Genomic DNA, 27,338 nt, shown 5'->3' on the forward strand with positions numbered 1-27,338 from the left:
ATTCTTTGTCTCTTCTGTGCTTAATCCACTGAAATAGATTACATCCTATCATTCCATTTTGTTTCAGTTAATATCCTCAGTGTGTTCTTTATTTAATTTAGTGACCACTCTCTAGGCTTTGTTACATAATGCTGTTTTTTTGACCATCTCCTACTATTTTAAACTTATTTCTTGGTCTTTATTATACCATTTACCTGGTTCTCCTAACTCCTGATACTTCCTTTTATTTCCCAGCTGTCTTCATTGGTTCCTTCTAATGTATTCAGCCTTTTATTAAATAATGGTATTTCCAGGTATTCTGTTCTTACGGTCTTAATCTTTTTTTTTTAAAGATTTTATTTATTTATTTGACAGACAGAGATCACAAGTAGGCAGAGAGGCAGGCAGAGAGAGAGGAGGAAGCAGGCTCCCTGCCAAGCAGAGAGCCCGACGTGGGGCTCGATCCCAGAACCCCGGGACCACAACCCGAGCCGAAGGCAGAGGCTTTAACCCACTGAGCCACCCAGGCGCCCCTTACGGTCTTATTCTTGATTTTGTCTTCTGTTTTCATGTAATATTGATTATTTACTTTTATTTTTATTTTAAGATTTTATTTATTTGACAGAGGGAACGCAGGCAGGGGCAGTGGAAGAGGGAGAAGCAGGCTTCCCACTATGCTGGGAGCCCGATGTGGGGCTGGATCCCAGCACCCTGGAATCATGATTTGAGCTGAAGGCATATGCTTAAGAACTGAGCCACCCAGGTGCCCAGTATTGATTCTTTTGAAAGCCAATAGTATGTCTAGCTTAGTTTTTTTTTAAAAAATATTTTTATTTATTTATTTGACAGAGATTACAAGTAGACAGAGAGGCAGGCAGAGAGAGGAAGGGAAGCAGGCTCCCCGCTTAGCAGAGAGCCTGATGTGGGGCTCCATCCCAGGACCCTGGGATCATGACCTGAGCCAAAGTCTGAGGCTTTAACTCACTGAGCCACCCAGGCGCCCCTCTAGCTTAGATTTGATTTCTTAGCTCCACACCTTTAAATCATCCTGACTCCTGGAATTTTACCTGTGGTATACATTGTAATTGCTAACTCCAACTAATTTTTTCGTCTTTTTTTTTTTTTTAAAGATTTTATTTTTTTATTTGACAGAGAAAGATCACAAGTAGGCTGAGAGGCAGGCAGAGAGAGGGGGAAGCAGGCTCCCTGCTGAGCAGAGAGCCCGGTGCGGGGCTGGATCCCAGGACTCTGCAATCACGACCTGAGCCGAAGGCATAGGCTTAACCCACTGAGCCACCCAGGTTCCCCCCCATTTTTTCATCTTAAAACTTTTCTGGGTAGTCTGGGTGGCACAGTCTGTGAAGTGTCTGCCTTCGGCTCAGGTCCTGATCCCAGGGTCCTGGGATTGAGTCCCGAGTTGGGCTCCTTTCTCAGCAGGGAGCCTGCTTCTCCCTTGGCCTGCTGCTCTCCCTGCTGTGCACTCTTCAATCCCCCCTCTCTCCCTGACAAATAAACTCTAACCAAAGAAAAATCTACTTTTCTTTTATATTAGCTATTAGTCTTTCAAAATGGAAATCTGTACATTATTTTTGCCTCCCTCCACAAATCCAACATTGTTCTGTTGATGGATATTTAGATTGTTTCTAGTTTTGACTGTTACTAATAAAGCTACTGTGAGTATTCTTGAAAATGACTTCAGGTAGACTTCAGGTGCATTAATCTTTGTTATTATCTGTAAGTAGAATTGCTGGGGCATAGAATTGCTGTATTTTAGTGTTAGTAGATATGTAATGCTAGAATTTTTCAAAATGATTTTATCAGTTCACACTACTACCGACAATCCAACAATTACTTCCACATCCTTGTCAACACATAGTCTTTTCTTTATCTGCTGTGGTTTCACATATTTTTGAGGCAGCTAATTTCATTACTGGATCAATGCTTATTTTGCATAAGTTGAAATTTGTATCTTTTTTTTTTTTAAAGATTTTTTTTTTTTTTTTAATTTATTTAGTCAGAGAGAGAGAGTGAGAGCGAACACAGGCAGACAAGAGTGGCAGGCAGAGTCAGAGGGAGAAGCAGGCTCCCCGTGGAGCAAGGAGCCCGATGTGGGACTCGATCCCAGGATGCCGGGATCATGACTTGAGCCGAAGGCAGCTGCTTAACCAACTGAGCCACCCAGGCGTCCCGAAATTTGTATCTTTTTATCTTTGTGCTCCCTCTTGTATAAGTTCACTTCACTTTTTTTTTTTTTTTTTTAAGGTAATTGTAGTTTTAGAGGGCAGAATTAATCCAATACCCTCTTTGATGTGACTGACGTTTAAACATTGGACAAAAAATTCTTTATATCCCACCAAGAATTGTGTTCTCCTTTATTTAGGCATTAACTAAACATGACTGACCGTCTTCTGTTTTCAGTACTTTTCTAAGCCCCAACCAAAATAACTCTTGCCTTAATGATACTACTACCTTCTACATAATTTAAACCTAAACATTCACAGATCCTTCAGCTTTTCCGTGTGTGGCATAGTTTTTGTTTTTTGTTTTATTTTTTTAAAGATTATTTATTTATTTATTTGACAGAGAGAAAGAGATCACAAGTAGGCAGAGAGGCAGGCAGAGAGAGATAGAGGAGGAAGCAGGCTCCCCGCTGAGCAGAGAGCCCGATGTGGGACTCGATCCCAGGACCCTGAGATCATGACCCGAGCCGAAGGCAGCGGCTTAACCCACTGAGCCACCCAGGCACCCTGTGTGGCATAGTTTTTATTTTATTTATTTATTTATTTTTTTTTACATTTGATTGGCTAATTGAACACTGTGTATTCCTTGTTTATACCTGGAATCACATGTGTATATCTGGAATCACACTGTATATCTTGTATATACCTGGAATCACTGGTACATGTATTTTTTTCCCCAAGAAATAGGAAAAGGTAGGACCCTGGGATCATGGCCTGAGCCAAAGGTGTTTATAACCCCCCCCCCCCCGTCAGAATGCAAGAAGTGAGAATGACATTATTATAGAGAAGAACCACTCTGACCTAATAAAAAAGAAAAGATTAAGTTACAAATACCAAATTAAATATGTATGAAGTGGTTTTGCAAAATAGTGCTCTGTAGTCTAGAATCCTTTTTTAATCTCAACAGTGAACATCCTGTGTTAGGCATTTTCAGAGGGCATTGTTGGTATCCATAAAATAAATTTAATCAGGCATCTTGATGGACCTTGAGATTATTTCAGTTGTTTGGCCATGACAATTAATGTAGCAGTGAAATTTCTCATGCACATATTCTTGGACACTTTTCCAAATGCAAGGATCAGTTCATAGGAATGGAACTGCCTGGATCAAAGGGTATACAGGTTTTAAAATTTGAATAATTGCCTAATTCAGTAACAAAAGTTTAAAACCACTTATATCTCCAGCCTTAGTGTATGAGCCTACTGATTTCTGTACTGTCTCTTTTGCTAACATGGTGGTCCAAAACACCCATTCCCACTGCATACCATCTTGACTGGTTTCCCAGTTGCTTTTTTCTCCCCTGCAGTCTACGCTCTACTTAGCAGACTGAATGTTCTTTGAAAAATGTGAATTAGATTATGTCATTCTTCTCTTAAAACCCCTTAGTGGCTTATTACTATACTTTAAAGGCTCCTTGTCTTATCTCTTTGGACTTAATCTTGTACCATACTTTCCTGAGTATGCTGTACTTTAGCCACCTCAGTTTACCCCTTTTCCTTTAATCTTAATTCCTTTTGCTTTTTTTTTTTTTTTTTAAGATTTTATTTATTTATTTGATAGAGAGCACAAGCAGGGGGAGCAGGAGAGAGAGAAGCAGGCTCCCTGTTGAACAAGGAGCCCAATGTGGGGCTCGATCCTGGGACTCTGGGATCATGATCTGAGTTGAAGGTGGACACTTACTTAACCCACTGAGCCATTCAGGCATCCACTCCCTTTGGTCTTAATACCTTAGGTGTTTCTGCATATTATTTTACCTTTGGTACCCCCTCATCTTTCAGATCTAGTTTCATACTTATTTTTTTTAATCCATTATCTTATTTTTAGTAGAATTTCTCTGTTTTGGTCTTTCAGGTTTTTTATGGCATTCATCAGCTATCATCTTATTGGGTTGGCTAGGATATATTCTGCTTTTCTTACAAGCTTATAAGCTTTGTGAGAGTAAGGATCTTGTTTTACCTAGTACTGATTGCTCAGCCCTTGAGTGATATTCTGTAGGTAGTTAATAAATATTTGAATTTGTATAGTTTAACCAAAACCTGAATAATGTCAATGAAATGAAACTTCTGGAATATTAGAAATACCATTTATGAACACTCATTTGATATTTCATTACTTTGAGTAATTAGCAGTAAATCTTTAACTTGTCATTTAATTTGTTATGTTCCTGTCTAAGGTTATGATACATTTCAGTGTAGTTTTAGGGGAGAGTAGTTTACCCTTCTGAAGTTAGTTTCTTATTTTCTTTTTTTTGTTTGTTTGTTTTTTTGCTTTGCTTTCCTTCTCCTCCTCCTCTTTTTTTTTTTTTTAAAGACAAGACAATTTTTTTCTTAGTTGTCTTTTTTTCCATTATTATTTACTCCCCTTCCCTTCTTTTATTTATAATCAGTGTTGTTGAATGATTAATCTCCACCCATTGCTTGAGTTAACATCGCTTACTTCTTTCTTTCTTTTTTTTTTTTTTTCACTTACTTCTTTCTTAATATCCCCTGCAGTCTGCCTTTCCTGGTCATATTATGTACTTGTCCTCTTGAAGGTCATGTGTAAAGCACTTAACAGGTTGATCAAAGCCTGTTTATGTCCTTATTACCAGTATTCTGACATTACTTGGCAAATAAAATTCTTCATTTCTCTTTAGATAATACTATCCTTATCTTTCTTTGCTCTTTAGAACATTATCTTTTCAGCCCTCAAGTTGGGTATTTTAAAAAATTATTCTTCTTACTCTGTTTACACCATTACTTTTAGTGCATCTTGTAATTCTGTCTTATGTGGTAACTTCCAAAGGACACAGTTTTTAGATTTTTTTTTTTAAAGATTTTATTTGAGAGAGAGAGAGAGCGCAAGAGCTAGAGAGAGTGGGGAGAGGGAGAAGCACACTCCCTGCAGAGCAGGGAGCAGGATGTGGTGCTCGATTGCAGGACCCTGGGATCATGACCTGAGCTAAAGGCAGATGCTTAACTGACTGAGCCATCCAGGTGCCCCCCATTTTTAGATCTTTTCCAGCTCAATTTATTTATATCAGACCATCATAGTTTCTTTTGAGGCTAAAAATGTGGGAATCATCCTTGATGATACTGTTACTCTCTATTGTTCTGCTCTGCCACATCTTATTGGTTCTTCTGTGGTATTTAAGAATTGTGTCCTTATTCTTAAAATCCCTCTTGTTCAGATTCCTATGAATTTATTCCTGAGTTATCTGTTATTTTTCTCTCTTTAGTTTCTCCTGCATTGTGCAACCAAATTTATCTTTTTAACACATTTATTTTTAAGATTTTATTTATTTTTGTGAAAAAGAGAGCACACATGAGCAGAGGGAGTGGCAGAGTGAGAAGCAGACTCCTCACTGAGCAGGGAGCCTGATGAGGGACTTGATCCCAGGAGTCTGGGATCATGACCTGAGCCTAAGGCAGATCTTAACCAACTGAGCCACCCAGGTGCCCATATATTTAGCTTTAGTGTAAGTTCTCACATGGTTTTATCAACTTGTTCTTCTACCATCAGTGAATAAGAATTGAGGTTGCTCAACATCCCTGCCAGAACTTTATTCTTTTTAATTTTAGCTGTTCTGGTGACTGTATAGTGGCAAAGTATTGTGTGTTTTTATTTTTATTTTAAACTTTTTTTTTTTTTTTTTTTAATTTATTTGAGAGAGCGAGTGAATGAGAGCATGAGCTCTCATTCAGGGTGAAGGGCAGAGGGAGAAGCAGACTCCCTGCTGAGCAGGGAGCCTGATGTAGGACTTGATCCCTGGACTCTGGCATGATGACCTGAGCCGAAGGCAGATGCTTAACCGACTGAGCCACCCAGGCGTCCTTGTGTGTTTTTTTTTTTTAAGATTTTATTTACTTATCAGACAGAGATCACAAGTAGGCAGAGAAGTAGGCAGAGAAAAGGAGGAAGCAGGCTCCCTGCCGAGCAGAGAGCCTGATGCGGGGCTCGATCCCAGGACCCTGGGATCATGACCAGAGCCGAAGGCAGAGGCTTTAACCCACTGAGCCACCCGGGCGCCCCTTCTTGTGGTTTTTTTAAAAGTTGCGGTAGGGGCGCCTGGGTGGCTCAGTGGGTTAAGCCGCTGCCTTCGGCTCAGGTCATGATCTCAGGGTCCTGGGATCGAGCCCCGCATCGGGCTCTCTGCTCAGCAGGGAGCCTGCTTCCTCCTCTCTCTCTCTGCCTGCCTCTCTGCCTATTTGTGATCTCTCTCTGTCAAATAAATAAATAAAATCTTTAAAAAAAAAAAAAAAGTTGCGGTAAAATATACATAACATGAAGTTTACCATTTTAACTTAACATTTTTAAGTGTACAGTTGAGGGGCATTAAGTACATTTTACAGTTTTTTGTAACCATCTCTACTATCCATTTCTAGACATTTTCTTCATCCTAAATAGATAATTTATACCCTTTAAGTGGTAACTCTTTGTCTCTGCTCCTGGTAACTTCTGTTCTACTTTTTGTCTGTATTTTACTTATTCTAGATACCTCATACAAATGAAATCATTTGTCTGGCTTATACCACATAGCATAATGTCTTTAGAGTATATCCATGTTGCAGCATGTACTATTGCTTGATTCCTTTTTGTGACTGAATAATATTCCATTGGGTATATATACGACATTTTATTTTTCGATTCATCTGTTGGTGGACACTTGGGTTCCTTCTACCTTCTTCCTTTTGACTGTTGTGGATAATGTTGCTGTGAACGTTGTATTTAAGTATCTCTCAGAGACTCTGCTTTCAGTTATTCCGGTTATTTTTCCAGAAGTGGTGTATCTGGATCTTCTATTTTTAATTTTTTGAGGAACTGCCCTACTGTTTTTCATAGTTCCTGAACACTTTTACATTCTTACCCACTGCACAAGGGTCCAGTTTCTCCATATCCTTGCCAACAGTTGTTACCACTACTGTTTTTTTGATGGTCATTTAGTGGGTGTTAAGTATCACTGTGGTTTTGGTTTCTATTTCCCTTGTGAATAGTGATGTTGAACATCTTTTCATATTTTTATTGGCCATTTGTATATCTTCTTTGGAGAGAAGTGTCTTTTTAAGTCCTTTGCTCATTTTCAAATTGTTTTTTTGTTGTTGTTGAGTTGTGGCAGTTTTTTATAATAGATGTTACTCTATTATTAAATAAATGATTTGCAAATAGTTTTCTTTTTTGTGTGAGTTGACTCATAGCGTCCTTTGTTGTACAAAAGCAAGCTTTTAATTTTTTCTAAGATTTCATTTATTTATTTGACAGACAGATCACAAGCAGACAGGCAGGCAGGCAGGGGGTGGGGAAGCAGGCCCCCTGCTAGCAGGGAGGCCCATGTGGGGCTCGATCCCAGGACCCTGGGATCATGACCTTAGCCGAAGGCAGAGGCTTTAACCCACTAAGCCGCCCAGGTGCCCCCAGAGTTAATTTTTTAAAGGTAACTGAATACTGTTATTCTGAGTTTAATTCTTTGGGGTCTACTGATTGCCTTAAAAAAAAAAAAAAAAAAGTAAAAGTAGTACTATTTTGTTTCAACTCCAGCTGATAGAGTTTGCAGTTGAGTTCTGACACTAACCGCTGAGTTAGTGTCAGACTCCACAAGTATGAGGGCATGGTCCCTGAGAAGACTGCCCTTACTTAAGATGCCAGCCTCAAGTGAGGTCTCCAGGCCACTTGGACTTACCAAGTGTTTATGAATTCATAGGTTCCCATGAACACCCTCAGGTTTTCTTATTCACTGGAATATCTTAAGAGAACTCAGGAAAGGACTATACTTATGAGAGCAGTTTTATTATAAAGGATACAGGTTAGAATCATGAATCATCCAGATGAAGAGACACAGTGTGAGGTCAGGAGGGTCTCAGATGGAAAGCCTCCATGCTCCTTCCCTAGGAGACATACAGGGTATGTCACTCTCCTGGCATATTGGTGTGTTCACCAGGTAAGAAGCTCCATCAAGTTCTGGTGTCCACTTATAGTTGAGTTTTTTTTAAGTAGGTAAGATTGATTAAATCTTTGGTTAGGTGATTGAATTTAAATCTCCAACACTCTACTGCCTTTCCACAAGACTGCTTTGTAGTCCCAATCCTCTTATCACAGAGTTGGTTTTTCTAGTGCCTCGCCCCATCATGAAGCTATCTAATAGCTCGCTGTTGTTACCTCATTAGCATAATCTTAGATGTGCTCCAGTGGTTCATGAATAGCAAAGACATTTCTATCACTGAGGAATTTCCAGTATATATACATAATTTAAAAAACTTAAATAAAACCACATGCTGAAAAATATGCTCTCTCTTACTTCACGCCTCTTCATCCCTGTATTTCTTCCTAGAGGAAATTTGTTTTTCTTATAATCACTTCTTGTGATACTTGCCTTTGTCTAAATCATATACAGTGCCAGCCAATTACCATTTTTTTTTAAAGATTTTATTTATTTATTTGACAGAGAGAAATCACAAGTAGTTGGAGAGGCAGGCAGAGAGAGAGAGAGGGAAGCAGGCTCCCTGCTGAGCAAGGAGCCAGCCCGTTGGTGGACTCATCCCAGGAACCTGAGATCATGACCCAAGCCCAAGGCAGATAGATGCCTACCCGACTGAGCCACCCAGGCATCCCGAACTTAAACCTTTTAAAATGTGTTTCAGAGTGACTGTTATATGTCATATTTATTTGTTGCATTGATTATGTACTATCAACAAAAAAGTAATCCTTTTCTTTAAGTTGTACAAATTGTTTTGCTTGTATTCTTGCTTAAATAATCTTTCACCTCATTTATTTGGATGGAGACTTCTTAGAACTATGAAACTTCAGGGTTGTGTGCAAAAACCTCCTGCCAAGACAAATTTTCATGCTTTATGCATAAAGTTATTTTTGGAAGATAAGGAGAGATACTTTTTGAGACCCTTTCTAAGAACAAGTTTAATTCCTCAGGAAAATGTGAAAGCAATTATTGCAGTAGCAGCCAAGATCTAGCTTTATGAAGTTCTCAGCTACTGAACACAAATTCGGGTCATGTGGCTAAATGAAAAGAAGATGCAGAATTTTTCCTGCGTTTTGGAAGTTAATGTCTTGAAATGTGAAGATAACGAGAGAACTTCCATTCTTAAGTTACTTGATACAGAATGGTATTTATGAGCTTGTAGAAAAAACTGACATTATGGGACAGGGACAAAGAGCACTTGTTTTGCCTAACCTTTTAATGGTTTTTAGCCATTCTGACAGATGTGATATTGTTATGGTTTTGATTGCATATCCCTGATGATAAGTGATGTTGAACATCTTTTCATGTGTCTGTTGGGGATCTGTAGGTCTTCTTTGGAAAAATGTTCATGTCTTCTGCCCATTTTTTTTTTTTAAGATTTTATTTATTTATTTGAGAGTGAGAGAAAGCACAAGAAGGGGGTAGGTCAGAGAGGAGCAGACTCCCTGCTGAGGAACTCCATCCTGGTACTCCAGGACCATGACCTGAGCTGAAGGCAGTCACTTAACCAGCTGAGCCACCCAGGTGCCCCTCTTCTGCCTATTTTTAATTGGATTATTTATTGGTGTTAAGTCTTTGGGTATTAACCCTTACTGGGGTTAATATTTTGGGTATTAACCCTTACTGGGGTTATTTCCAATTATCTATCATTTCCAATTATCTTCTCCTGTTCAGTAGGTTGTCTTTTATTTTGTTGATTTCCTTTGCTCTGCAAAAATTCTTTATTTTGGTATAGTCCCAATAGTTTTGTTTTGTTTTGTTTTGCTTTTGTTTCCCTTACCAAAGGACACTTACTTAGAAAAAAATGTTTCGGGCACCTGGGTAGCTCAGTGGGTTGGGCTGCTGCCTTCGGCTCAGGTCATGATCTCAGGGTCCTGGGATCGAGTCCCGCATCAGGGTCTCTGCTCAGCAGGGAGCCTGCTTCCATCTCTCTCTCTCACTCTCTCTCTCTGCCTGCCTCTCCATCTACTTGTGATCTCTCTCTATCAAATAAATAAATAAAATCTTAAAAAAAAAAAAGAAAAAGAAAAATATGTTTCATTGGCTAATGACAAAGAGATAATTGCCTCTGTTTTCTTCTAGGAATTTTATGGTTTCAGGTCTTTAAGCTGTTTTGAGTTTACTTTTGTATATGGTGTAAGAAAGTGGTCCAAGAAATAAGTGTTGGTGAGGATGTCGAGAAAAAAGGAACTGTCAGCACTATTGATGGGAATGTAGACTAGTGCAGCTACTGTGGAAAGCAGTGTGGATTTCCTAAAAAAATTAAAAATAGGATTACATATCTAGTAATTCCCCTACTGGATATTTACCCAAAGAAAATGAAAACTCTAATTTGAAAAGATATATGCACCCCTATGTTTATTGCTGCATTATTTACAATAGCTTAGATTTGGTTGCTCCATATGGTATTTATTTTCCTCTGATTGAATTATTTCACTTAGCATTATACCCTTAGGTCCATCCATGTTGTTTGCAAATGACAAGATTTCATTCTTTTTTATAGCTGGGTAAATTTCCATTTCTGTATATCACATCTTCTTTAGCCATTGTTCTATGGATGCACAGTTAGGTTGAATAAAGCTGTTTCAAGAAAACAAAGAAAAAGCTATTTTTTAAGTGAAAAAATTTTTTTTTAATTTTTAATTTTTTTTAAAGATTTTTATTTATTTATTTGATAGACAGAGAGAGATCACAAGTAGGCAGAGAGGCAGGCAGAGAGAGAGGGGGAAGCAGACACCCCGCTGAGCAGAGAGCCCGATGTGGGGCTCGATCCCAGGACCCTGGGATCATGACCCGAGCTGAAGGCAGAGGCCTAAACCACTGAGCCACCCAGGCGCCCCTTTAAGTGAAATTTTTGAAAGGGGGAACTTGTTTTAGCTTGTCACATTTAAGTCTGTAATCCATCTTGGCTTAGTTCTTGTGTATGGTGTGAGGATAAAGGTCAAGGCTCATATTTTTCCATGCAGATATCTAGTGGCTATGATAATTTATTTGAAAGACTATTTGCTCCATTAAAATGTATCATGTTTTGGAAAATCAGGTGTGTATATGTATAGTTGGGTCTACTTTTGGACTAAGTTTTCCATTTATTCTTTTGCTGGTACCATTCAATTTTGATGACATTGGATATAATAATTCTTGGAATCCAGTATTGTAATCCTCTAACTTCTGATACTATATAGAAATACAGTTGATATTTATGTATTGATTTTGTATCTTATTGCCTTGCTGAATTCGCTTACTGGTTTTTTACGCCTTTGGATTTTCTCCATATGCAGTTGTGTTGTCTGTGAACAAAGTTAGTGTAAGGGCTGGAAATGTTGTACCAGCTTTGTGTTTGTGGGATAAATATTGCTGGGTTATAATAACATCCTTTTTAATATTGTTATATTCAACTTGCTAATATTTTGTTGAGGGTTTTTAGATGTAAATTCATGATGAATATTTTTAGTTTTATTTCTGATCTCTTGGTTTCATTCAAGGTAATGCTTTCTTCATAAAACAAGTTATAGACTGTTGCACTCTCCTGCATTTTTCTGGATTTGTGCAAGATTAGTATTTTTTTCATTATGTGTTTGATAGACTTCATCAGGGAAGCCTCGGAATTTTCTTTGTTGGCAGGTTTTCAGATCACAAATTCAGTTTCTCTGTTTCTGTTTCATTGTTTCAGTTTTCCTCTTACCTTTATTTCCTTCTTTCTACTTAGTTTTGCTCTAATATGCCTATTTTATTTTATTTTTTTAAGAGATTATTTATTTATTTATTTGACAGAGAGAGAGATCACAAGGAGGCAGAGAGGAAGGTAGAGAGAGAGAGAGGAGGAAGCAGGCTCCCTGCTGAGCAGAGAGCCTGATGCGGCACTCGATCCTAGGACCCTGAGATCATGACCTGAGCCGAAGGCAGCGGCTTAACCCACTGAGCCACCCAGGTGCCCTCTAATATGCCTATTTTAGAACAGGGCTTGACAAACTAAGACCTGTGAACCATACCTAGCTTGCTATTTGTTTTGCATGGCCTGCAAACTGAGAATGATTTTTATATTTTCAAATGGGTAGGGAAAAAGAACAAAAGAAGAGTAATATGTTGTCACTTGTGACTATATAGTATTCAAATTACATTGTCCATTTGTTGGAATATAGTTATGTTCATTTGTTTATATATTGTCTGTGCTGCTTTTATGTTACAGTGATAGAGTTGAGTAGTTGTAGTAGAGACTGGACCTTGAGCCTAAAATTTTTACCATCTAGCACTTAGCAGACAAGTTTATCAACTCCTGACTAAAATAACTGATTTTAGACTTTTTATTTAAAGCTATGAAATTTCCTTTGAGCATTGGTTTAGGTGCCTTCTACAAATTTTGATATGTTGTACTGATTATCGTTAATTGATTTGTAGCTTGATTCTATTGTTAGAGAACATGTAACCTAAAAACCTCTGAAATAGATATTTAGGGGCGCCTGGGTGGCTCAGTCTTTAAGCGTCTGCCTTCGGCTTAGGTCGTGATCCTGGGGTCCTGGGATGAAGCCCTGCATGGGGCTCCCTGCTCAGCGGGAATCATGCTTCTCCTCCTCCTCTCTCCCTGCTTGTGTTCCCTCTCTTGATGTGTCTCTCTCTCTCTCTCTCTCAGATAAGTAAATAAAATCTTAAAAAAATAGAAATTTATTGTGACTTTGTTTTATTGTTATATGGTCAGCTTTGATTAATACTAAATGCATACTTGGGCGCCTGGGTGTCTTAGTTGGTAAATTGACTGCCTTTGGCACAGGTCATGATCTTGGAGTCCTGGATCAAGTTGCATATCCACCTCCCTGCTTGGCGGGGAGTCTATTTCTCCCACTGACCTCTCTCATTCTCAATTCTCTCTCTCTCTTTCAAATAAATTAAAAAAAAAATTAAGTGCACACTTGAAAATGTATGTGTTACATAGTTGCTGGATGTAGTGGAGTTGTGTAGTTTTCTTAGGTGAGTATATTATTGTTCATTTCTTCTTTCTCAGTTAGTCTCTCTGTATGATGTCCTCTGTCAGTTACTGAGAAAGGTGTGTTAAAATCTCCCACCAAAGTTAGCGGACTTGTCTTTTTCTTTTCAGTAATATAAATTTTTGCTTCGTTTATCTTGAAGCTATATGATAAGTTATATATATTTTTAGGGTTGTCTTTTTGATGAATTGAGTTCATAAAATTTTTATAAGGTCTCTTTTTATCTTTGATGGCAGTCTTTTTTTTTTTTTTTTTTTTAAGATTTTATTTATTTATTTGAGAGAGCGGAAGAGAGATTACAAGGCCAGGGGAGGGGGTTGGGGGAGGGTCAGAGTGAGAAGCAGACTCCCCATGGAGTGAGGAGCCTGATGTGGGACTTGATCCAGGCCCCTGGGATCATGACCTGAGCTGAAGGCAGATGCTTAACCAACTGAGCCACCCAGGTGCCCTGATGGTACATATTTTAAAGTGTTCTTTGGGGCAGTTGGGTGGCTCAGTCATTGGGCATCTGTCTTCTGCTCAGCTCATGATCCTGGGGTCCGGGAATCAGCCCTGTGTAGGGCTCCCCGCTGGGTGGGAGGCCTGCTTTTCCCTTTCCCACTCCCCCTGCTTGTGTTCCCTTTCTCGCTGTGTCTCTGTCAGATAAATAAATAAAATCTTTTAAAAAAAAAAAGAAGTGTACTTTGATGTTATTGAGCCGCCTTGGCTTTCTTCTGATTTTTCTGTTTACATGGTTTTATCTTTTTCCTTTCTTTCACTTTGAATCTATTTCTGTCCTTGGCTTTAAATTGTGTGGATTTTTTTAAAGCAGCTTATGGTTGGAACTTTTTTTGTTGTTGACTCTTAAAATCTCTTGACTTTTATCTGGATTGTTTTGTTCATTTACATTTAATATTATCACTAATACGCCTAGTTTAAAGCATTACGTCTTGATATTTTCTGCTTTCCTTATGGGTTCTTTGGTTGTATTTCCCTGTTTTCATGTGGATTGAGTTTTTAAAATTATATTTATACTGCCTGTTGCCTTTTTAGCTATGCCTCTTTTTTCTTTCTTCCCCCTTTTTTTTTTTTTTAAAGTGGTTGCATTAGTCTGCTTAGGTTAATATAACAAAAGACCATAGACTGTGGCTTAAACAATGAAAATTAATTTTCTCACAATTCTGGAGGCTAGAAAGGCTAAGGTAAGGGTTTTGGCAGGGTTCTGTTTCTGTTGAAAACTCTCATCCTGGCTTTAGACAGCTGCCTGTGAACTGTGTCTTCATGTAGAGTGGGTAAAGACCGCCCTCACCTTTATGACCTTATTTAACCTTAATTATGTCTTCAAGACTCTCCATGTACAGTCACTTTGGGGGTTAGAACTTCAACATAAGAACTTGGGAGGGACACAATTCAATCCATTGCAGTGTTTATAGAGATTGTATATGTATCTTTAGTTTATTAAGTAGAATTCAGTTAATGGTAGCAGTACATGTACAGCTAATAAGGATAGTCCTTATAATTCATGTCGTACATGTGTTATAAATTCCACAAACATCATTATTTATTTGCTTTAAACAGTAGTTACTTAATGAAATCTAAGAAAAAGTGGTGTAAATGCTTACATATTTATTTGTCATTCATTACTGGATCCATTTTCATATTGGTCCATTTCCTATTTATTCAAAGAACTTTCTTTAGTATATTTTTATTAACTTTCTAAAAATTGAGATTCATTCATCACCATAAAATTTACCCTTTTATTTTTTGGAATTTATTTTTATTTTTTTACTTTTTTTTTTTAAAGATTTTATTTATTTATTTGACAGAGAGAGATCACAAGTAGGCAGAGAGGCAGGCAGAGAGAGAGAGAGGAGGAAGCAGGCTCCCTGCTGAGCAGAGAGCCCGATGAGGGACTTGATCCCAGGACCCTGAGATCATGACCTGAGCCGAAGGCAGCAGCTTAACCCACTGAGCCACCCAGGCACCCTATTTATTTACATTTTTAAAGATTTATTTATTTATTTATTTGACAGAGATCACAAGTAGGCAGAAAGGCAGGCAGAGAGAGGAGGAAGCAGGCTCCCTGCCGAGCAGAGAACCCAACTCAAGGCTTGATCCCAGAACCCCCCCGGATCAACAACCTGAGCCGAAGGCAGAGGCTTTAACTCACTGAGCCACCCAGGCACCCCTTATTTTTATTTTTTTAAGTAGGCTCCATGCCTAGTGTAGAGCTTGAACTCATGACCATGAGATCAAGACCTGAGCTGATATCAAGAGTTGGACACTTAACAGACTGAGCCACCAAGGTGCCTCTAAAATTTGCCCTTTTAAAGTGTATAGTTTAATGATTTTTTAGTATACTCATAGAATTGTGCAGCTATGACACAGTTATTTTTAGGATGTTTTCATCACCTCACAAATAAGCCTCTTGCCCTCTCTTAGTCACTCCTCATTTTCCCACATTGCCTCCTCAACACCACTCCATCCATACATGACCATTAGTCTCCTTTTTCTCTGAATGGATTTGTCTGTTTTGGACTTTTATATATGTGCAGTTATATAATATGTGTGGTCTTATAACTTTCTCAAGGTCATCCATGTTGTAGTGTGTATCTGTACCTTTTTCTTTTATTGCTGAAAATAATACTCTGTGGATATGGCACATTTTATATATCCATCCATTAGTTGATAGACATTAAAGTTATTTCCACTTTTTCGCTGTTATAAATAATGTATGCCTATTCTTTCCTCGCTGAATTGTTTTGGTACCCTTGGCAATTGAAGATCATTTGATGTAAATGTGGGTGTATATTACTGAACTCTAATTATATTCAGTTGGTTTCTGTTTTGCCTTATGCGGATATCATCACACTGTTATGATGGTGATAGCTTTGTAGTAAGGTTTGAAATTGTGAAATACAAGTTTTAGAGAACTCCATTCCTATTTTTCAGGATTTTTTTGGGTTATTTTGAGGTCCTTGTATTTTCATGTTTAATCTAAGATCACCTTACGAATTTTTTTTACAAAAGTCACAGGTGGGATCTTGATAGGGCAGTATTGCTATTGCTGTTGTACCAGTATTAAGTCTGACAGTACATAAATGTAGGCTGTATCTTATTTAGGTTGTCTTTAATTTCTTTCAAAAGTGTTTTGTAGTTTTCCGTGTATAGCTCTTATACTTTTTTTGGTTCAGTTTATTCCTAAGCATTTTATTCTTACTGATGCTGTTATAAATGAAAATGGAATTTATTCAATTTTTTTTTAAAGATTTTATTTATTTATTTGACAGACAGAAATCACAAGTAGGCAAAGAGGCAGGCAGAGAGAGAGAGGAAGGGAAGCAGGAAGGGAAGCAGGCTCCCTGCTGAGCAGAGAGCCCCACGTGGGGCGATCCCAGGACCCTGGGATCGTGACCTGGGCCGAAGGCAGAGGCTTAACCCACTGAGCCACCCAGGTGCTCCTGGAATTTATTCCATTTTGATGCTTCTCATTTGTAGCAATAACATTTTTTGTGTATATTGATCTTGGATACTCTTGCTAAACTCATTTATTAGTTCATTAGGTTTTTAGTGGTCTCCTTAGGATTTTCTATATACAAGATCATGATCTGTGAATAGAAAATTTTACTTTGTCCTTTTTAATCTGGATGTTTTTTATTTTCTTTTCTTTCCTGATCACCCTGGTGGAACCTCTAGTACATCTGAGTTTAAGTTGTGAGAGTTAACGAAATTCTTACCTTGTTTCTGATCTTAGGAGGTAGTATTTCTTGTGCAGTCTCAATTTTCTCAGATGTCTGAAAAAGTCTTCTTTGGTAATCTAGAACATTAGATTAGGTTGACTCTTTAAGTACTCTTTCAGTACTATCATTCATTGTTTTTTGTTTGTTTGTTTGTTTGTTTGCCTTACATTGTTTCCAGTGAGTAGTCAGTCTGTTCTTGTTGTTTATCTAATGTTTTTTTTACTGATGTTTATAAGACTATTCTCTTGATTTTTAATTTTTGGCCACCTGATCTTTATATGCCTAGGTTTGACTTTCTTTTTATTTATTCTCCTGTGTATTGGCTGTGCTTCTTGGATCTGTGGGTTAAAATCTTTTACTTTTGGGGTGTTTTTGTTCATTTTTCTCTCCAAATGTTCTCCTTTCTTATGCCTTTTAGGAAGTGCAATTAATGTTATGTTAGGTCATTTGGTGTTGTCCCACAGATTTCTGACATACTTTTTTTTTTCCCCCTATCCTTCTGTCTAGGTGATTTACTTTAATAAATTTTAGCTTACTTCAGGTTTCAAATGTGTTAGGGCTAGAATTGGACTCGTGTGATGGGAAATTGGAAAATAAGTTGTGGGAGACTGTAAGTGCTTGGTTTTCAGGCCAACTTCCTGCATCACTGCTGCTTACTCTGCAGAAGTGCTCTGGAGGTAATTGGTGGGAGTGAGGACTAGTTTTCTCCTTGGGGTTCTCTAGATTTTAGTCTCCTCACACTCAGGTATTGAAAGTTTGATTTCTCTGTGTCTCACTAAAGATCCTTTGTCTATCACTGCTTTTTTTTCTTTGTGCACTTGTGCTTCAGACAGTGTAAACGGCGGTACTCAGGGTTTAAAGCAGTCTTCATCTGTGGCCAACTAGAGAAGGCTGGTTCCTCTCTAGAATTCAGTTCATTTGGACTTGTGACTAGAGGTCATTGATGTCTTTAAAAAAGAAAAGGGTTTTAATTTACCCAGTGTTTTCTAATTGTTTTGACATAATTGATTGTCTTTGTGATCTTCCACATTCTAAATGGAAGTAGAAGTCCTTCATTGAAGGATTTTTGAGTAAGGTCAAGATACTAAGTTGTGCAAGGAAGGAGTAGCTTACACGTTATTTTAGGGGCTGCTTTGTGTGTATTTGAGATTAATGAACAATTTTACAAAGACAAGTGGCTTTAATTGGGTCAATGAGTAGTTCTAACATGTCCTCAAGTTATATTGGTACAATTAATAATGCTTTCAGTGGTTAATGGGGAGGAGGGGGTAGCTAAAAAGATTTTTTTAATGAAATATAGACACTGAGCTTACCTGATTATATGTACTTTCCTTCAACTACCCTACCCTTTTATTTTGGAAGAATTAATGGTGTATTCATTACATTGAAAGTGAGTTTTACTATTTTAAAGTTGAAAATCACCTGGCAACAACATTGTGAATATACCAAAAAACTACTGGCTTGTACATTTAAAATTTTTAAAAATGTTATGTTTTATATTTTTTTAAAAGATTTTTAAGTAATTTCTACCCACATCAGGCTTGAATTTACAACCCCAAGATAAAGAGTCATATGCTCTACCATTTGAGCCAACCAGTTATGTCTTCCGTTATATGAATTTTATCTCAGTTAAAACAGATCAGGCAGTTTGAAAGTCCTTTCCTGATGTTTATTGCAATTCTTAGTTGTAATGGACATTTGTTTGCTTTTACTTTTAATTGGTGGGCCAATTAGTTCTTGAGTTTGAATTTGGGTCAGTGTCAACTGACTTTCAAAATTGAGTTTATTTGAAAAATACCATTAGTAAATAAGTGCTACATTTTTAAATTTGTGATAAAGTTACTCGTTAAAAACTTACTTTTTATCCTGTATAGTTTCTGAGAAATTGATGGAAAGGGTAAAAGTGTGATGTTGAGAAACTGCTTTTGAGAACTTTGCTAACTGCTTTGGAGAACTTTGCTAAGTTATACATTGTTTTTTGGAGAATGGCTCATGAAATTTGATGTGTCACTTGGTTTCCAACAGACTTTCTTTTTTTCTCTTGAGTCTTAATTTTACCCTTTTAACCTCCCTCCCCTGTCTCTTCAGTCTTGTTGCCAACAATTTTGAAGACGATCCCCATGTAGTGTCACCATTAGACCCGAATGAAAACTTCGATGTGGTTATTAAAGAGGAGCCTGTAGATGATTATGAATATGAACTTGCTGAGTGCCCGGAAGGGGTAACTATAAAACAGGAAGAGACAGATGAGGAAACAGATGTATACTCAAACAGTGATGATGATCCTATACTAGAGAAACAGCTAAAGAGGCACAATAAAGTTGATAACCTAGAAGCTGACCATCCGTCTTCTAAATGGCTACCAAATAGCCCATCAGGTGTTGCTCAAGCTAAAATGTTCAAGTTAGACGCTGGAAAGATGCCAGTAGTCTATCTGGAACCCTGTGCTGTCACCAAAAGCACAGTGAAGATTTCTGAGCTCCCTGATAACATGCTTTCCACATCTCGAAAGGATAAGTCTTCTGTATTGACAGAATTAGACTATTTGCCCACGTACATTGAAAATACTGATGAGACTGGCTTCTGCTTAGGCAAGGAATCAGACAATGGTCTTAGAAAACATTCACCAGATCTCAGAGTGGTACAGAAATACCCCTTACTTAAAGAGCCTCAGTGGAAATATCCTGAGCTTTCTGACAGCATTAACACAGAAAGAATACTTGACAGTTCGAAGAGTTCAGCTGGGGACCCATTTTTAGCAAAAGAAGACTTGGGCAGAAGGAGAACAACTGTGCTTAAGATTTCAACAGCCTCCAAGGTTGTGAATGCTAATCAGAATGTCCCTTCAAATATCCCTGGAAAAAGAGGAAGACCACGAAAATTGAAACTCTCTAAGGCAGGGCGACCACCTAAAAGCACAGGAAAATCTTTAACTTCTACAAAGAGCGCTCCTTTGGGTCCTGGGAGTAACTTTCCAGATGTGAAGCCTGATCTGGAAGACGTGGATGGTGTTCTCTTTGTTTCCTTTGAATCAAAGGTAAGATTATAATTTTCAGCATTTCTTTGGAGGTCAGATAGTGATTCTCAAATTGTATACAGGTTGATAACTAACTTAGAATTCTGTTTTTTGAATGCACCTGTTATGTGAAGGTTTGTGTGTGTAGGGAGGGGAGTGTCTCCAAAATGGTTTAATTAACAGGCACCACTTAAGGTATTTTGTTGGAATGGACTTAAATGTCTGCTTTGATTTCAGTTCGCGATTGTTGAACTGATTGTTACTGGAATTTACATTATTACAGACTCGAAAAAGGCATACATACATGAAAAATTGACTGTTTCGGTATATCCCATCCTCTGGTTTTCATCAATAGTAGCACAGTACCACTGGAGAACTAATATTGTTTTAAAAATTCTGTTGTCTCACACATGGATAGTTTCTTTATTTTACTGCAGCTCTTTAGCTGCATTATTTTTCTTTTAAATCTTTATAGAAGCCTGGCATTTCTAAGTTGGCTACAGAGAGGTTGAATTCTCTTTAGCTGGTCTTCTGTCTCTTTGTTAATTGCTGAGTAAGCTTTCTTTACATAGGCTATATCAGTATGTAAATTGGCATAAACAGTTTGATCAGCATATGTTCCTGTTCAGATTTTTTTTCTTTTTTTTCCTTCATATTTGAAACTCTGTTAATGTAGAACATTGAGAAAATATCAAAAGTATCAGAAAAGAAAAGATTCCTTGTTTACATTTAAACTTCTAGGAGTGATAAGAACTTTTTCCTTTTTTTATATATAGGAAGCTCTTGACATTCATGCAGTTGATGGGACAGCCGAAGAACCCTGTAGTCTTCAGGCATCAACCACAAACGACCCAGGTATTATATAGTTTAAAAGGAGAGAGATTTGTGATTTGGCTCTAGAGGGGAAAGATGCAATGTTTCTTTTTCTGTAGTGTACAGCAGCTTAATTTGTCATTATTTTCTGAGTAGGTTGTAGAGCAAGAATTTCCCAGCTGGAAAAGGAACTGATAGAAGACTTGAAGGCCTTGCGGCATAAGCAGGTGATACATCCTGGTCTTCAAGAAGGTAATATTTAAAAATCCATATATGCAAACCAATTTTTAATTTTGTTCTCTTTTTTCTCTCATTTTCTCTTTTCCCTCTTCTTTCCCTTCCCTCTTGTTCTTACCCGTTTTTTGTTTTTCTTCCTTTCCCCCCATCCCTGATTTCATTTCTTTTAGTGCCCCTCTCAACTTGTGTTTTTTTCTCTTATTCTTCCTCTTAATTTGAAAGCTTCTCTAGTTTTTTTTTTATCCTAAGAAAAACCTTCCCAACTCTGAAGATACTGTCTCTGTGAAGCATATCTTACGCATTTAAAAACCGTGTCATAATAAGAAATTGGTGTTTCTTCTGTCTTAAAACCCAGTATTTTCTTCCCTGTTTATCATTTTTAAGTTTTAGTTGCTTTTGTTTTTGTATGTTTTTTGGGGGGGGGCCCTACTTATTCTTTTATATACTTAGTAATATGTAAGTCTGTAAATAGAATACTTTCCTTATTGTGTGGCTGTCAGCATATTTTGTGTATTTCATGTATGGCTTGGGATGTCAGTTAAAATTTTCATTATTATCTCTGTTTTGTTGTAATAAATTATCTTTGGTTTTGATTATGTTGCTTAATCCTCTGTTTTAATATTGAAATCTATATTAGTCCTACCCCCTGCCTCCCCCAAATGTGCAGTCTTTCTGTGGTTTCACTTAATGGAAGCAGATGATCCTCCCTCTGACGTATGGTCAGAAGGTCAGTAGTAGCCTAACACTATATCACAGTACCTACATCATTCACTTCAATTCATTTTATCATCTCACATTATCACAAGAAGCATGGCGAGAACAGTGTAATAAGATACTTTGAGAGAGAAAGACCATATTCCATAACTGTTATTACAGGGTATTCTTCAAATTACTCTATTTGTTATTGTTTTCTTTAATTTATAAATTTATAATTTATAAATTAAACTTTATCATGAGTGCATATGTCTAGGAAAAAACATCGTGTGTGTGTCTGTGTGTGTGTGCGTCAGGGTTTGGTACCAGGTGGTTTCAGGCATCCACTGAGGGTCTTAGAATGTACCCACTACGGGTCTTAAAACATATCTCTTGCAGACGAGGACTTGCTCTATATTTATTACCATCATAGCAACTACTGACTTTCCCACTTGTTGTAAATGAGATATTGTAAACTGTGCTCCAATTTTTAGTTTCTTGTGTGTTTGATTTTAGGTGTACCTTTTTTTTTTTAGGTTTTTTTTTTTTTTAAAGATTTTATTTATTTGTTTGACAGAGAGAAATCACAAGTAGGCAGAGAGGCAGGCAGAGAGAGAGAGAGAGAGGAGGAAGCAGGCTCCCTGCCGAGCAGAGAGCCCCTTTTTTTTTTTTTTTTTAAAGATTTTATTTATTTATTTGACAGAGAGAGGGAGAGATCACAAGTAGGTAAAGCAGCAGGCTCCCTGCTGAGCAGAGAGCCTGATGTGGGGCTTGATCTCAGGACCCTGAGATCATGACCTGAGCCAAAGGCAGAGGCTTTAACCCACTGAGCCACCCAGGTGCCCCAACTACCTTTTGGAGTAGTTTGAGTTTTTGCTATTAGTCAGCCCCCCTCCACGACCACCCCCCCCCCCCGCCAAGGGATTGTTGAGCTGATTTACATTATATAATGGATCATTTATATAAGAAGCTAAGCATTGTATGCTAATAAAATGATGTATAAGATGATCATTCAGTATCTAAGTCAGGTAGTAATACTTGAACTTTTGCTTTAATATGAGGCTGCTTGTCTGACACTGTGATCTTAGAGGGGTACTGTGGTTTGTAATGGGACAGTTACAGTCACATCATAGTCTTAATGGTAAATAACATTTATTATCGCTTACTGTCAGCTTTCATTTCTGCTATTTTATTTAAATAGTATTCTCTTAACCTCTATCAGTTAACTTTTCCTTTATCTTTTTTCCTCCCTCCTACTTTCCTATTTTGGTAGTTATGTACTCCAACAATGTATAAATATCTTGCAGCCTAATCCTTACCTTTGTTTCAGTCTTAGTTCTAGAGGTAAATATATTCCATGCTCTCTGCTGGTCTTTTCGTTATGGTTTGGTTGCCTATTACTTCCTGGCTGGTTAAGGCTTAAGTGTGTTTTTTCTTTCCCCTACATACATTGTAGACAAATCTGGTATTTTCCTCTGTGTAGTTGGGGTTCAAATGCTCCTAGAAACTAAGCAGGTAAGCAAATGAAATTAGCCTGATTTCGTGTACAAGGTTGGACTCTGGCAGGCTGGAACACAGGTGCCTCTTCTAAAGGGGCAGTCATAGTTGTGGATTATTGTCATATGGGAAGATTGGCATAGTATTTTCAGAAATTCTCATTGTTCAGTAGAAACTGAAGTCAGCATTTTTATGTAATGATGCTCAACTTCTAAGTTTTTTGGGCAAAGTGTTAAACACTGAGCCAGACAAAATGTGGGTGAGCCATCAGTTTTCACCTGCTGTACAGATTCTGCATTAGGTGTCATATATAAGTTTTTATTTAATCATTATGTTGTTTAAAATTAATTCAACTGTATTCTTACTTAGTTTTATTATTATTTTCAGATTTTATTTATTTGATAGAGACACAGCAAGAGAAGGAACACAAGCAGGGGGAGTGGGAAAGGGAAAAAAGCAGGCTTCCTGTAGAGCAGGGAGCCCAATGTGAGGCTTGATCCCAGGTCTCTGGGATCATGACCTGAGCTAAAGCCAGATGCTTAATGACTGAGCCACCCAGGCGCCCCTATTATTTTATTTTTCGAAAAGATTTTTATTATTTGAGAGAGTGCAAGTGGGGGTAGAAACAGGGAGCAGGACGAGCAGACTGCGTTGAGCATGGAGTCAGATGGGAGCTCAGTCCCAGGACTGCACCATCATGACCTGGGCTGAAATTAAGAGTTGGACACTCAACCAACTGAGCCATCCAGCTGCCCTATATAGTCTTGTTTTATCTATCTATCTATGTTTTATTTATTTGTCAGAGACAGAGAGAGAGAGAGCACAAGCAGGGGAAGTGACAGAGGGACAGGGGAAGCAGGCACTCCGCTGAGCAAGGAGCCGGATGCAGGACTTGATTCTAGGACCCTGGGATCATGACCTGAACAAAAAGCATATGCTTAACTGACAGCCTCCCAGGTGTCCCTATTTTTTAAAAAAAAACAGTTAAATCTGTAATTCATGTGGTGCTATTCATAAGATGTGAGGTAGAGATCTGTTTTGAATTTTTCTATTTTGTTTTGGCAGATATCCCTCCACTCCTCAACCTTTGTTTCTTAAGACTTAGAATTTCAGAAAAATGAGTTACATTGGCTAAGTATTTGTAACTGGGATTGAGCCAATCACATGTTCCTTTAAGGTCCCTCTCTAAAAATTGGTGATTTAAAGAACTTGTTAAATTTTACTTCAGTAATGTCATTTTCTCTCCCTTTCTGTTAACTGTGGAGTTTCACTATTCTTTAGAATATAAACATTTAAAAATCTTTTTGTGGGCACCTGGGTGGCTCAGTCGTTAAGCATCTGCCTTCAGCTTCGGTCATGGTCCTAGGGTCCTGGGATTGAGCCCCGCATCAGGCTCCCTGCTCAGCAGGAAGCCTGCTTCTCCCTCTCACACTTCCCTGCTTGTGTTCCCTCTTTCGTTGTGTCTCTCTCTGTCAAATAAATAAAATATTAAAAAAACAAAACAAAACACAACTTTTTGTGCTGGAAACTTGAAAAACTTAACTAAGATTTTTGAGCTTGCTCTGAAGTTCTGGAAGAAGTGTTAAGCCTGAGGAAGTGTTTTTATTGGTGGTGGTAGTCTTATTGTTAAAATTAAATAAGAATCTTTTTAAAATTTTTAAAAAGATTTTATTTATTTATATGACAGACAGAGATTGCAAGTAGGCAGAGAGGAAGGCAGAGAGAGGGAGGAAGCAGGCTCCCTGCTGAGCAGAGAGCCTGATGTGAGGCTTGATCCCAGGACCCTGGGATCACAACCTGAGCTGAAGACAGAGGCTTTAACCCACTGAGCCACCCAGGCACTCCTAAAATAAGAATCTTAATGTTGTTTTCCACAGGACTATATTTTTTCTGTCTCCTGTACTATCCTATGTACTAACTTGGAGGTACTACATCCAAATTGATGTATTTCCTGTCAACCTAGAAATTACCATCTAGTTTTGAACTTTAAAGGTATTTTTATACAAGCATTTCTACTTCACTGCTACCAAGTCAATTCTACATTAATTAAAACATTTTTTAAAATATTTATTTTAGAGACAGAGCGAGCGTGCACGCAAGTATGTGTGCTCACAAGAGTGGAGCGAGGTACAGAGGGAGAGGAAGAAGCAGAGTCCCACTGAGCAGGGTGCCAAATGTGAGGCTCTACCCCAGGACCCTGACCAGGATCATGATCTGAGCTGAAGGCAGGTGCCTAATGATTGAGCCACCCAGGCACCCTAAATTTTTTTTCTATTTTAGTTAAGTTTTAGGTTTGTAGTAAAATTGGGAACATAACAGAGTTCCCATATACTCTTCATTCCTTTTCCCTTATTATTAAATACATCTAACATTAGTATAGAATATTTGTTACAATTAGACAATATTGGTATATTAATATTAACTGAGGTCCATACTTTAATCAGATTCCCTTATTTTTTTTAATTTCAGCATTCCATCTAGGAAATCAATTTAGTAGTCATGTCTCCTTAGGGTCCTCTTGGCTGGGACAGTTGCTCAGATTTAAAAATTTTTAATGACCTTGACAATTCTGAGGAGTACTGGTCAAATATTTTGTGGAATGTCTTTCAGTTGAGTTTCATCTGTTTTTTTTCTCATGGTTAGATTGTGGTTATATGTTCATGAGAGGAAGATCACAGAGAGGGAGTGCCATTTTCATCCCATTGTATCAAGGGTACATTTTATCAACAATCACTGACCTTTCCATGCTGTACTTATTAGAAGGAAGTCACTGGGTAGTTCATACTTAGTGGGAAGTTAAGCTCTACTTTCTTGTGGAATATGAGGTAGAAATGAGCATAAATTAATTGGAATTCCTCTACAGCAGAGATTTCTTTTTTCCCCAATTTTTAAAGAGTTTTTATTTTAATGCCTTTTAGTTAACATACAGTTATATTAGTTTCAGGTGTACAGTACAGTGATTTACTAGTTACATACATTACCCATTGCTCATCACAAGTACACATCCTAATCCCCGTCCCCTATTTCTCCTGTCCCCCTTCTCCCCTCTAGTGACCATCAGTTTGTTCTTTATAATTAAGAGTCTGTTTCTTCATTTGTTTCTCCCCTTTTTTCCCGTTGTTCATTTGTTTCTTAAATTCCACATATGAGTGAAAAGGTATTTGTCTTTATCTGATTGACTTACATTGCTTCACATTGTACTCTAAAGGGCCATCCATGTTGATGTTGTTGCAACCTATTTATTTATTTATTATATCGCTATGAACTTCTGTCAGTTACAATGTTAAGTTTCTTTATGGCAATCTCTTTAGAGCTCTGTGACTCTTGAATTTTAGTTAAAAAATACTGAGTGTTGTTAAATTGACAATTAACTGGAGCTTTTCTTTTTTATGTAGATTTGCTCTTTTATGCTGGTTAGTTATATAGGAGTTTATTCCTCTTGAGTGTGTTTTGTTGGGTGCTTTATATTTTAGTGTGTTTAGCTGGGGTAGACAGTTTTTAAAATGTTTTATTTTTTAGAGAGAGAAGTGGGTGAGCATGTGTAAGTGAGCACATGCGCACAAGCAGGGGGCAGGAAGGTAGAAGGAGATGGGGAGAGAGAATCTCAAGCTGACTCCATGCCTAGTGTGGAGCCTATTGGGGGCTGAGTCTGAAGACCCTGAGATCATAACTGAGCTGAAGTCAAGAGTCAGATGACACTTAATCAGCTGAACCACCCAGGCATCCCAGGCATTTTTTTTTTTTTAAATTATGGTTTATGATCTTATGTGATTCTTCATTTGAATCTGAATTTAGGAGTCTTTTTTTTGTAATGGTGCAATAATATGTTTTTAGGAAGTAGTTCCTAATCTGGTGAAAAGGCCAACGCATTTAGGAATATAGTTCAGTTTAAACTGTCCTAGTGGAAAGGATTTTATTTTTTTGGGGGGGGGATATGCTTTCTGTGAATTATTTAGTTATCTTCTGTACAAGTTAATCTCATTTATAGGAAACTAATTAAGTCTAGGTATCATGTATGTGCTAAATAGGGGATTTTCTTGCAGGGCAAACATTTCACGATGGTACAGAGAAGCTAAATTGGGAATTACTTTGAACATTGTCTATGTGCCATTGACTTCTACTTTTATGGCTTTAAAAAATTGATAGGTATATTTAAAATAGATTTCATCTTGTTTTTAGAACTTGCTTTCACTTTTGGAGGAAAGTGGAAGTTTA

At 37.8% G+C, this 27,338-nt stretch overlaps 1 protein-coding gene across 23 annotated transcripts in view; it reads left to right on the forward strand.

Annotated features, from left to right (window-relative positions):
* MGA (MAX dimerization protein MGA) overlaps positions 1 to 27,338 on the forward strand; it is a 169,515-nt gene that overhangs the window by 85,410 nt on the left and 56,767 nt on the right. For all 23 annotated transcript variants that reach the window (XM_004751158.3, XM_004751157.3, XM_045067700.1 and 20 more), the window contains exons 3-5: positions 18,956 to 19,904; positions 20,660 to 20,738; positions 20,853 to 20,948. In XM_004751158.3, coding sequence (XP_004751215.1) covers positions 18,956 to 19,904; positions 20,660 to 20,738; positions 20,853 to 20,948 — 1,124 coding nt within the window. The remainder of the gene's footprint in view (positions 1 to 18,955; positions 19,905 to 20,659; positions 20,739 to 20,852; positions 20,949 to 27,338) is intronic.

This window comes from Mustela putorius, unplaced genomic scaffold, assembly GCF_011764305.1.
Source record: "Mustela putorius furo isolate JIRA1106 unplaced genomic scaffold, ASM1176430v1.1 tig00003898_pilon_pilon_pilon, whole genome shotgun sequence".
NCBI lineage: Eukaryota > Metazoa > Chordata > Mammalia > Carnivora > Mustelidae > Mustela > Mustela putorius.